The sequence below is a fragment of the Polyodon spathula genome, chromosome 29, assembly GCF_017654505.1.
Source record: "Polyodon spathula isolate WHYD16114869_AA chromosome 29, ASM1765450v1, whole genome shotgun sequence".
NCBI lineage: Eukaryota > Metazoa > Chordata > Actinopteri > Acipenseriformes > Polyodontidae > Polyodon > Polyodon spathula.
Window position 1 is genome coordinate 2,356,584 of NC_054562.1, and position 12,863 is coordinate 2,369,446.

The 12,863-nt window shown below is 43.1% G+C and overlaps 1 protein-coding gene across 1 annotated transcript in view; it reads left to right on the top strand.

Annotated features, from left to right (window-relative positions):
- The first annotated feature begins 295 nt into the window (after window positions 1-295).
- LOC121302137 (Fc receptor-like protein 3) overlaps window positions 296-12,863 on the top strand; it is a 51,503-nt gene continuing 38,935 nt past the window's right edge. Inside the window, exons 1-2 of the mRNA XM_041231958.1 lie at window positions 296-487; window positions 9,991-10,026. Of these exons, the coding sequence (XP_041087892.1) occupies window positions 457-487; window positions 9,991-10,026 (67 nt within the window). The 5' untranslated portion in view covers window positions 296-456. The remainder of the gene's footprint in view (window positions 488-9,990; window positions 10,027-12,863) is intronic.

Here is a 12,863-nt window from a genome sequence, read left to right on the forward strand (position 1 = left end):
CAATATCTAAAAAGCAGAGCTGTGCTCTGCCACAAAGGCACTATTAACACAAGGAGCAGTTTTTTTTATAAGGAATGGTTTGACAGCAGGGGCACCAAACACGATTCAGAGTTTCAATCTGCATAGTTTTATATATTATACAACTATGGAAATTGAACCTCAGGGGGACTGTTTGAAATGTAAGGCTGGAAAGGCACCCTGGTGCTGGGGCTGTGCCCCCGTGGGGGATCTCTAGCGATCATGTGATATGGTAATGTGTGTAATTTACTGGCACACAGATCACAGTGAAGGGGAAATCATGTTTTCACACCTTCTAATCACACTTCTCTATATGAGTGCAGCTGGTCAGAATCAAATTAAAATAACAATGCATTAAGAGGAGACAGACACGAATTAAATATACAAGAGAAAGAAAGAAAGAAAGAAAGAAAGAAAGAAAGAAAGAAAGAAAGAAATATGGGCTACACAAAACATTTCATTCTGATATGTAAGTAAACAAGTAATTTGTACATTATGACTACAGATATATACTGCTGCACAAGAGTCTCAGACACATTCAGGATTTACAATATTTATATAGATGTAAGGAGCATTGATATATAGTGTTTTCCACTATTATAACAGCTTTGACTGTTATTAATACAGCTTCGTCTGGGTGAGAGGAAACCAAGCTTGTCATTTAGCAATCTTTAATTCACATTGATCAGAATCTTCAAAAACTTGTGATCACAACTACTCAAAGTAAACTATACATGAGCAGCTAATATGAAGTGTTGTAGTAGCTAATCCATCACATTTACCCAGTGGTTATCAATGGGGGTGGGGGTTGTTTGAGGGGCACAAAGTAATCCAGGAGGGGGTTCGAGAAGTGTCCAAAAAAAAAAAAAAAAAAAAAGTACTTAAATTTAAAAAATGTTTATGTAACATGAGTTTCTGTAGATGGCACGGCTTTATTCTATGTTCTATGGCAGTTATGTATACTGTACTAGATGTGCTTTGTAACTGCACCCCCAGTTTCAGCACTTTGGAAGAACTTGGTACTGGATGTTATTAACTTATAAAAAGTAAACAATGCTTTTTTTTTAGATAAGGGATAAGAGCGTCCTCTTATCTTATCCCCTATTGAAATAACCCGGAAACCCTATAGAAAGTCCTATAGTAAATTGGGCACATCCTATAGAATATCAGATAGGATTTCTTTAAAACCTTTTTAGTCCCACAGTGTCCTATAGTTCTACTATAGGATCCTATAGGACATTTCCGTAAGGGATGGATATGGATTTTAACAAAATGATATCGATATACTGTACCTAGATGTATGTGTATATGAGTTGCCTGAAGTTATTGTATTCGATTACTGGGACCACTATTCCCTTGTTCCAGTTTGTTTAATACCAGCATATCAGAGTTAATAAATGTGACATTTGTGAAACTTTGATATGCTTTAATATGTATTGATTGTATGAAGACAGATTAACGAAAAAATGCATTGATATTAGATTGTATATTAAAATGCAATGCAATATTAAAAAAAAAAAAGTGTGCTTTGCCCGACCAACAGTGCTGGGCTTGTTCCCAGACAGGCTGTTTGGATGCTGCGCTTTCTAAATGTTTGTAAAGTGCTTGCAGGAGATCTTCCGGTGGCTCCAGTGGGGTTTTCTGGTTATGTACTCACCGCGTTATTTGTTCTGTCAACGATGTTGACAAAGCGCAGACGCTATAGTTATATGCATGCTCAGTTGTTGCCTGTTTTCTCTCATTCATGAGGCTATTTGGTGCAGGGAATGCTCAATGCTAACACAGACAGTCCTCCTTAACACCAGTTCAGAATAGTTCAGTCTGAGCAAAGAAGCATAACGAAACTGGAGTGCAGACAAGCGGGATTAGATCTGTTCTCGAATAGTTTAGACATTGCATGTTGAGAGAGTGCCTTAACTATCGGTATGCAACTTTTTACTAAAATACAAATTTTATTGGACCTATTTAAAAAAACTAATCTCTAAACCAGAATAACACTATACGCCAAAGCTTTTAACTGGAGACATAACCAATACAACAGGAACCGGGATCGACTACCCAGTCTCAGTGTAATGACTAGTGAACAGGAAGAGACGAAAACTTCGAAGGAGGCTCGGAACTGAATAAGTTGATTGAGTGTCGCTTGCTTTTAAAATGAAAAAAGAAAATGCTCCAAGATTTATGAAATTATATGTTCTCTTCATATTTCATGTTTCCTGTTTAATATCCCAGAATGTGTGATTGGTGTTTCAGCACTATTTTAAGTCACATACATAGATCTCTCTCTCTCTCTCTCTCTCTATATATATATATATATATATATATATATATATATATATATATATATATATATATATATATACACATATATATATATATATATATTGTGAGCCAGCTCACAAGTTTACCACCAGGAGTCATTCATGGCAGGCTTGGTATGAGCCCACAGAGGTTGCCAGAAATGATCAGATGGACCTGTGGGCAGCATACATGCCTGCCATGATGTCAAGGAGTTAACGGACCGACAGGCTGCAGGTGTGGTTAGGTAGGCAATTAGGGTTTGACTATTGTTAGACTATCATTGGCCTTAATTGGCCCACACCTGTAGCCTGTAACGGCCAAATGCCTGGCTGGTAAAAGGGAGCATGTGCCGCTAGTCTGTTGGGTTGTTTGTTTGGTTTGCCTGCCTGAGAACTTCTGAGGACTATCTACAATAAGATCGGAACGGGATAACGTGGTGGTCCTTTGCATCTGCAATTCCCTGTTCTCTGCAGGGGCTATGAGGAACGGCCTGTCCGCTGCTGAGATTCGCAAAGGGACTGGACTACGGAATAAGGGTAGGAGAAGGGTTCCTAAAGAAGAAACCCAAAACCCAGGTGGAATTACCTATTCACCAACTGGATGGGGTTATTGGTCCGGTTGGTTTACATCAGCAATTTTGCTTTGGTAATTTGGTTTTTGTTTGAAACCTTGTTTGAACTGTTTATTTTCTTTTGGACATTGCAATATAAGAGCCAGCTGTATAGAATACTGGAATAAAGACTTGCTTTGTTTTGGAAACTACTGCCTGTTTTCTTCGTGTGCACCTACCCGCCCACAAGTGGTACCAGAAGTGGGGTCCTTTGTTGCACACAGTGGTCAGGATGTTTCCAGTGAACACCCATGATAAGGAAGATGCTGCTTGGCCAGCGGGAGCCAACGGAGCTGCGGCAGGAGTCGCTAGTGAGCTCACCGCTACAGTGCAGCAGTTGCTGACAGCTATGCAGCATCAACAGCTACAGTTCCAGGAACTCGTCTTGAAAACCCTGGGGACTCATCGACAAACTGGACCCAGCCAGGTGCTGTCCAAGATGACCCCCGACGATGACATAGAAGGCTACTTAAGGGTCTTTGAGCGGACCGCCGAGCGTGAGAAATGGGCCCCAGCAGAGTGGACGATCATACTAGCACCGTTCCTGTGTGGGGAGGCGCAGAAAGCCTATGTTGACCTAGACAGAGAAGCGGCTTGCAACTATCCAAAGTTAAAAGCAGAGATCCTGGTCCGACTGGGGGTGACTACAGTAGATCGGGCTCGGCGGTTCTATGACTGGCAGTACAACCCTGAGCGGCCGGGACGTTCAGAGCTATTTGACCTGCTACACCTGGTGAAGAAATGGCTTAACCCCGAGCTCAATTCACCCGGACGGGTGGTCGAGTTGATGGTAATGGACAGGTTCATCCGGAGCCTTCCCACGGCAGCCAGAGAGCGAGTAGCCGAAACAGACCCCAGCACCCTGGATGACACCATAGCTGCGTTGGAACGCTACATCGCAGCACAGGTTCTGAGGCATGCGGACCGGCAGGTCCAGGAGAAGAGAGGGACCACTGTAGGCAAGTCACTTGTCCGCTTGGACCCAAAACCGGCGCCTGGAGACGATCGCCATAGCGAACCACGAGGACCACACCGACACCTTCTAGGGAAGCAAGAGGCCCCTGCCACTGCCACCAATCAGCAGGAATCTATCCAGTGTTTTCGATGTGGCACTAGGGGGCATATTGCCAGGCAGTGCAGGAGGCATTCACCGGAGAGAATGGATGTTGGACACAGCCAAAGTATACCATGTCTCCAAACCAGCTCGGTGAGTACCGATCCTTTTTTTGTTAAAGTGAAGGTGGAGGGTCAAGAAGTGGTTGCTCTGATAGATTCGGGGAGTTCAGAGACTTTAGTTACCAGGGACTTGGTACCATTGGAGAAGTATACTCAAGATAGTAAGGATTTGTACATACGATGTATTCATGGGGACATTAAACCATATCCCACAGTAGTGATCGAGGTGGTGGGTCATAATTTTTTTGTAAAGGTTGGTGTAGTTTCTGCCCTGCCCTTTTCGATGATCATAGGGAAAAACTGCCCACAGTTTTTAGAGTTGGTTAAAGTAGGGGTGGGTCTATGGGGACAGGGTGAGGGGACGCAGCCGTCCACCTCCAATCCAAATACAGAGGTAGGGAGGGAGGAGGAATCCCAACCTTCCACCTCATTGCAGAAACCGGAAGCTGAGACAGAACTGTTTCCCTTTCATAATGAGGATATAGCGCCCTCTGTGGGAGAAAAGAAAACTAGATCTCAAAAAAAAAAGGAAGGGGGAAAGTTTTTAGCTAAACAGAAACACGCAGATAGACCACCCACACAGGCCAGTAATCCTCCGAGGAGCCCCAGCTTGCCAGAATTAAGCCAACCAGAGGATTTTCTTAGTCAGGCCGTTGAGCTAGACAGAGAAAACTTTAAACAAGCTCAAATTGAGGACAGCAACTTAAAAACAGCTTTTGAACAGGCAATGGTGGCGGATGAGGAGTACTGGAAAAATGCAGAAGAAAGGCATACACCCCATTTTTTATTAAACCAAGGGTTACTGTATCGGGTAATACGGGGGGGGTTATTCCGGGGAAACACATCCATCAGTTGGTAATACCGCACTCCCAGAGGAAGACTGTATTAAATCTAGCACATGTACACTTGCTTGGGGGACATCTAGGGACAGATAAAACGAGGGCCAGGATTCTGCATAGGTTTTACTGGTTAGGGGTGTGGCGCAATGTGATTGAGTTTTGTGAGTCCTGTCCTGAGTGTCAGCGAGTGACCAGAACGAAGCCCCCTAAAGCCCCGCTTGTTCCCATGCCCATTATAGAGGTCCCGTTTGAAAGGATTGGGATTGATTTAGTGGGGCCCCTGCCAAAAACTAAGTCTGGATTTGAATATGTGTTAGTGATAGTAGATTATGCCACTCGGTACCCAGAGGTAGTGGCTCTGAGGAATACCTCGGCTAAAGTTATAGCCCAGTCATTGCTGCATATCTTTTGTAGAGTGGGGTTACCTAAGGAGGTCTTGACCGACCAGGGTACCCCTTTTATGTCACTTATCTTCAAGGAGCTCTGTGCGCTCCTGAAGGTTAAAACCCTGCGCACTTCTATTTACCATCCACAGACGGATGGCCTAGTTGAGCGTTTCAATAAAACATTAAAACAGATGTTGCAAAGGGTCACTATTAACCAGCCACGTGAGTGGGATGTGTTTTTACCGTATCTGATGTTCGTATATCGCGAAGTTCCACAGGCGTCCACCGGGTTTAGCCCATTTGAACTTTTGTTTGGACGACAACCCCGGGGCCTTCTTGATGTATTGCGTGAAGCATGGGAGGCAGAACCAGCCCGGGGGAGAGCAGTTCCCGAGTACATTACGTTACTCCAGAGTAGGCTAGCAGAGATGACGGACCTGGTGTCCAGCAATCTCCAGGAGGTACAGGGAGTGCAGCAGCGCCAGTATAACCAAGGGGCTCGAGTCCGAGAGTTTCAGGTGGGGGATAGGGTAATAGTGCTTGTCCCGTCCGACCCCCATAAGTTTTTAGCCCAGTGAAGAGGACCCGTGGAAGTCATAGAGAAAGTGGGCCCAGTTAACTACAAGGTACATCAACCAGGGAGGCGGAAGACCCACCAGATTTATCATATTAATTTGTTGAAGCCCTGGAAAGACCGGGATTGTTTTTTTTTCAGGCAGCCAGATCTAGAAGGGAGGGAGAATCGACCAGGTGGTTCCCTGACAGTAGCTATGGGCGGTCAGCTGAATAAGCAACAGCAAGCCGAGTTAGACCGACTTGTCCAGGGAAATGGAGCAGTCTTCTCAGACATCCCAGGGTCCACACACCTTACACAACACCATATCGAGACCGAACCAGGAGTTAAAGTACAGCAAAGGTACATTAGGGTGCCAGAGGCTAGAAGGGAGGTCATGCGTGAGGAGGTACGTAAAATGTTGGAGTTGGGGGTCATCCGGGAGTCACGCAGTGAGTGGTGTAGCCCGGTGGTTATGGTGGCTAAACCAGATGGGTCAATTCGATTCTGTACAGATTTCAGGAAATTAAATACTGTGTCTAAGTTTGATGCTTATCCCATGCCCAGGGTGGATGAGTTACTGGAGCGGTTGGGAACTGCCAAGTATATCTCCACCCTGGATTTAACTAAAGGATACTGGCAGGTGCCGTTGACCCCAAGCTCCTGCGAAAAGACGGCTTTTGCCACCCCAGATGGCTTATTTGAATTTGTGGTTCTGCCTTTTGGTCTACACGGGGCACCTGCAACCTTTCAGAGGTTAATGGATCAGGTGCTACGTCCTCACACCTCCTATGCCGGGGCGTATTTGGATGATGTTGTTATATTCAGTGATGACTGGCAGACCCACTTACAAAGACTGCAGGCAGTGCTAGACTCGATCAGGGAGGCAGGTTTAACTGCAAATCCAAAGAAGTGCAGGTTAGCCTTCTCCGAGACACAATATCTAGGGTATACTATGGGGCAGGGGTGGTTGAAGCCCCAGGAAAAAAAGGTGGAGGTCCTTCACAATTACCCTCGTCCAAAAACCCAGAAGCAGGTTAGGGCATTTTTGGGACTGGCGGGGTATTATAGGAGATTTATCCCACAGTTCTCCACTCGTGCTACACCCCTCACAGAGCTCACAAAAGGGAGAAGGAATCAACCTATTTTCTGGTCAGACCAATGTGAAGAGGCGTTTCAGGATCTAAAACAGGCTTTGTCCTCTCGCCCCGTGTCGCGTAACCCAGATTTTTCTAAACCATTTGTTTTACAGACTGATGCGTCAGGTGTCGGATTGGGCACAGTTTTAGCGCAAGAGGTTGGGGGTGAGGAGCATCCGATTATGTACTTGAGTAGGAAGCTCCTTCCCCGAGAGCGTAATTACGCCACTATTGAAAAAGAGTGCTTGGCCATAAGATGGGCCGTGGAAAGTCTTAGGTATTACTTGTGGGGCCGCCGTTTCACACTTGTCACCGACCATGCCCCTATTAAGTGGCTGTATAGCCAGAAGGATAGCAACCCACATCTTACACGTTGGTTCTTGACCCTCCAGCCTTACTGTTTCGATGTAAAACACCGGGCTGGTAAGGAACATGGAAATGCTGATGTGCTATCAAGGCTGCATGATGACTCTGTTTTCTTTTCCAGGGATATGCAGCTGCATAGGGGGAGGGAATGTGAGCCAGCTCACAAGTTTACCACCAGGAGTCATTCATGGCAGGTTTGGTATGAGCCCACAGAGGTTGCCAGAAATGATCAGATGGACCTGTGGGCAGCATACATGCCTGCCATGATGTCAAGGAGTTAACGGACCGACAGGCTGCAGGTGTGGTTAGGTAGGCAATTAGAGTTTGACTATTGTTAGACTATCATTGGCCTTAATTGGCCCACACCTGTAGCCTGTAACGGCCAAATGCCTGGCTGGTAAAAGGGAGCATGTGCCGCTAGTCTGTTGGGTTGTTTGTTTGGTTTGCCTGCCTGAGAACTTCTGAGGACTATCTACAATAAGATCAGAACGGGATAACATGGTGGTCCTTTGCATCTGCAATTCCCTGTTCTCTGCAGGGGCTATGAGGAACGGCCTGTCCGCTGCTGAGATTTGCAAAGGGACTAGACTGCGGAATAAGGGTAGGAGAAGGGTTCCTAAAGAAGAAACCCAAAACCCAGGTGGAATTACCTATTCACCAACTGGATGGGGTTATTGGTCCGGTTGGTTTACATCAGCAATTTTGCTTTGGTGGTTTGGTTTTTGTTTGAAACCTTGTTTGAACTGTTTATTTTCTTTTGGACATTGCAATATAAGAGCCAGCTGTATAGAATACTGGAATAAAGACTTGCTTTGTTTTGGAAACTACTGCCTGTTTTCTTCGTGTGCACCTACCCGCGCCACAATATATATATATATATATATATATATATGTAGGTCACATTTAATTTAGGTAAAAATTAAATAATCTTAAATAATTAAAATTGAAATCTTTTTTCATCACATCCCACCCCCAATATATTAATATCACCAGACTGGACTGGAGTGGAATTACATTGTAACTGCAGTTTAATATCACTGGACTGGACTGGAATTACATTGTAACTGCAGTTTAATATCACTAGACTGGACTGGAATTACATTGTAACTGCAATTTAATATCACTGGACTGGACTGGAATTACATTGTAACTGCAGTTTAATATCACTAGACTGGACTGGAATTACATTGTAACTGCAGTTTAATATCACTAGACTGGACTGGAATTACATTGTAACTGCAGTTTAATATCACTTGACTGGACTGGAATTACATTGTAACTGCAGTTTAATATCACTAGACTGGACTGGAATTACATTGTAACTGCAGTTTAATATCACTAGACTGGACTGGACTGGAATTACATTGTAACTGCAGTTTAATATCACTGGACTGGACTGGAATTACATTGTAACTGCAGTTTAATATCACTAGACTGGACTGGAATTACATTGTAACTGCAGTTTAATATCACTAGACTGGACTGGAATTACATTGTAACTGCAGTTTAATATCACTAGACTGGACTGGAATTACATTGTAACTGCAGTTTAATATCACTAGACTGGACTGGAATTACATTGTAACTGCAATATATAGTCACTATAATACTCTGTAGAAGGATAGCTTTTCAGGTGAGGTTTAAATTATACCAGTCTAGACTACAATTACACTATAGTTTACAGTTGCTTTGCTTAAGTCTGTAGGAACAATAGCTTAGTTTATAATTAGATAAATGCTTTAATGTAATTAGTTCCAATTCAGAATATCATTGACGTTCAAGAGATCAAGATATCACTAATGAACACCTAAAGACTGGACACAAGAGTTTATTGAATACAGAAATATTCTGGTTTGTGCTAAATATCAATTGCTAATAATAGCATTGCTCTAGCTGCATAGAACTGAAACCCCAAAAAGACAGGAAACATAATATAGTATTAAACAGGTAATACAGTATTGTGGCAACGTGGCGAGTGGATACAGGTGAGTGCAGTGCAGGTACAAATCACACAGACAATTAAGAACAGGTGCAAGAGTGTTTATTGAAATGACTACAATATCCAGAGCCTTATGGTAAACATTTGTAAATAACAGAGGATGGATGTGCATACAGCAGCATGTATCACTTCCGTTTATAAGATCCCACGGGTTTGACTTGCAACCAGAAGTCCAGTTTTTATCACCCACACAAAACACAAAGACACAGACACGGTGCCTATGGTGCGTGAATTAACTGCTCGCAGTCCAAAAGACAGTTCCTAGTGAAAAGTGAAGTGCTGGTGTCCAGGTTTGATGCTGGCCTGCGCCTGCAGCTCCGGATCATGCTAGCAATCTTGAAACAGATAATACAAACAAAAAGGGTTACAAGACAGACTAACAGAGCACTCACGGGAATGCAGGGACTCCCTCTAGGTTGTTTTATTTACAAAGGATGTTCAGCCCTGTAGAGGCTGGGGTTTAAGATGGAGCACAAGTGAATGGCTGAGTAAAGCAGCCACAAATTATGCTGTATATATGTATATATATATATATATATGACATTTGAAGCTACAACACATGAATGTAACAGAATATAATCCTCTTTCTTTCTCTCTTTCCAGTATTTTGTGCACTGATTCGATTTGCAGATCTCCAAGGTAATGGAACATATTTCTTTTTTTTTAAATAAACACTGCCCCCCCCCCCCCCCCCCCACAGCAACACCAAACCCAGACCCCCTGAGCTTCAATCTGCATAGTTTTATTATATATTATACAGCAACGCCAAACACGATTCAGACACACCCCTGAGCTTCAATCTGCATAGTTTTATATATTATACAGCAACACCAAACACGATTCAGACAGCCCCCCTGAGTTTCAATCTGCATAGTTTTATATATTATACAGCAACACCAAACACGATTCAGACAGCCCCCCTGAGCTTCAATCTGCATAGTTTTATATATTATACAGCAACACCAAACACGATTCAGACAGCCCCCCTGAGTTTCAAACTGCATAGTTTTATATATTATACAGCAACACCAAACACGATTCAGACAGCCCCCCTGAGCTTCAATCTGCATAGTTTTATATATTATACAGCAACACCAAACACGATTCAGACAGCCCCCCTGAGCTTCAATCTGCATAGTTTTATATATTATACAGCAACACCAAACACGATTCAGACAGCCCCCCTGAGCTTCAATCTGCATAGTTTTATATATTATACAGCAACACCAAACACGATTCAGACAGCCCCCCTGAGCTTCAATCTGCATAGTTTTATATATTATACAGCAACACCAAACACGATTCAGACAGCCCCCCTGAGCTTCAATCTGCATAGTTTTATATATTATACAGCAACACCAAACACGATTCAGACAGCCCCCCTGAGCTTCAATCTGCATAGTTTTATATATTATACAGCAACACCAAACACGATTCAGACAGCCCCCCTGAGCTTCAATCTGCATAGTTTTATATATTATACAGCAACACCAAACACGATTCAGACAGCCCCCCTGAGCTTCAATCTGCATAGTTTTATATATTATACAGCAACACCAAACACGATTCAGACAGCCCCCCTGAGCTTCAATCTGCATAGTTTTATATATTATACAGCAACACCAAACACGATTCAGACAGCCCCCCTGAGCTTCAATCTGCATAGTTTTATATATTATACAGCAACACCAAACACGATTCAGACAGCCCCCCTGAGCTTCAATCTGCATAGTTTTATATATTATACAGCAACGCCAAACACGATTCAGACAGCCCCCTCTGAGCTTCAATCTGCATAGTTTTATATATTATACAGCAACACCAAACACGATTCAGACAGCCCCCCTGAGCTTCAATCTGCATAGTTTTATATATTATACAGCAACACCAAACACGATTCAGACAGCCCCCCTGAGCTTCAATCTGCATAGTTTTATATATTATACAGCAACACCAAACACGATTCAGACAGCCCCCCTGAGCTTCAATCTGCATAGTTTTATATATTATACAGCAACACCAAACACGATTCAGACACCCCCCTGAGCTTCAATCTGCATAGTTTTATATATTATACAGCAACACCAAACACGATTCAGACAGCCCCCCTGAGCTTCAATCTGCATAGTTTTATATATTATACAGCAACACCAAACACGATTCAGACAGCCCCCCTGAGCTTCAATCTGCATAGTTTTATATATTATACAGCAACGCCAAACACGATTCAGACAGCCCCCCTGAGCTTCAATCTGCATAGTTTTATATATTATACAGCAACGCCAAACACGATTCAGACAGCCCCCCTGAGCTTCAATCTGCATAGTTTTATATATTATACAGCAACACCAAACACGATTCAGACAGCCCCCCTGAGCTTCAATCTGCATAGTTTTATATATTATACAGCAACACCAAACACGATTCAGACACCCCCCTGAGCTTCAATCTGCATAGTTTTATATATTATACAGCAACACCAAACACGATTCAGACACCCCCCCTGAGCTTCAATCTGCATAGTTTTATATATTATACAGCAACACCAAACACGATTCAGACAGCCCCCCTGAGCTTCAATCTGCATAGTTTTATATATTATACAGCAACACCAAACACGATTCAGACAGCCCCCCTGAGCTTCAATCTGCATAGTTTTATATATTATACAGCAACACCAAACACGATTCAGACAGCCCCCCTGAGCTTCAATCTGCATAGTTTTATATATTATACAGCAACACCAAACACGATTCAGACACCCCCCTGAGCTTCAATCTGCATAGTTTTATATATTATACAGCAACGCCAAACACGATTCAGACAGCCCCCCTGAGCTTCAATCTGCATAGTTTTATATATTATACAGCAACGCCAAACACGATTCAGACAGCCCCCCTGAGCTTCAATCTGCATAGTTTTATATATTATACAGCAACACCAAACACGATTCAGACAGCCCCCCTGAGCTTCAATCTGCATAGTTTTATATATTATACAGCAACACCAAACACGATTCAGACACCCCCCTGAGCTTCAATCTGCATAGTTTTATATATTATACAGCAACACCAAACACGATTCAGACAGCCCCCCTGAGCTTCAATCTGCATAGTTTTATATATTATACAGCAACACCAAACACGATTCAGACACCCCCCTGAGCTTCAATCTGCATAGTTTTATATATTATACAGCAACACCAAACACGATTCAGACACCCCCCTGAGCTTCAATCTGCATAGTTTTATATATTATACAGCAACACCAAACACGATTCAGACACCCCCCTGAGCTTCAATCTGCATAGTTTTATATATTATACAGCAACACCAAACACGATTCAGACACCCCCCTGAGCTTCAATCTGCATAGTTTTATATATTATACAGCAACACCAAACACGATTCAGACAGCCCCCCTGAGCTTCAATCTGCATAGTTTTATATATTATACAGCAACGCCAAACACGATTC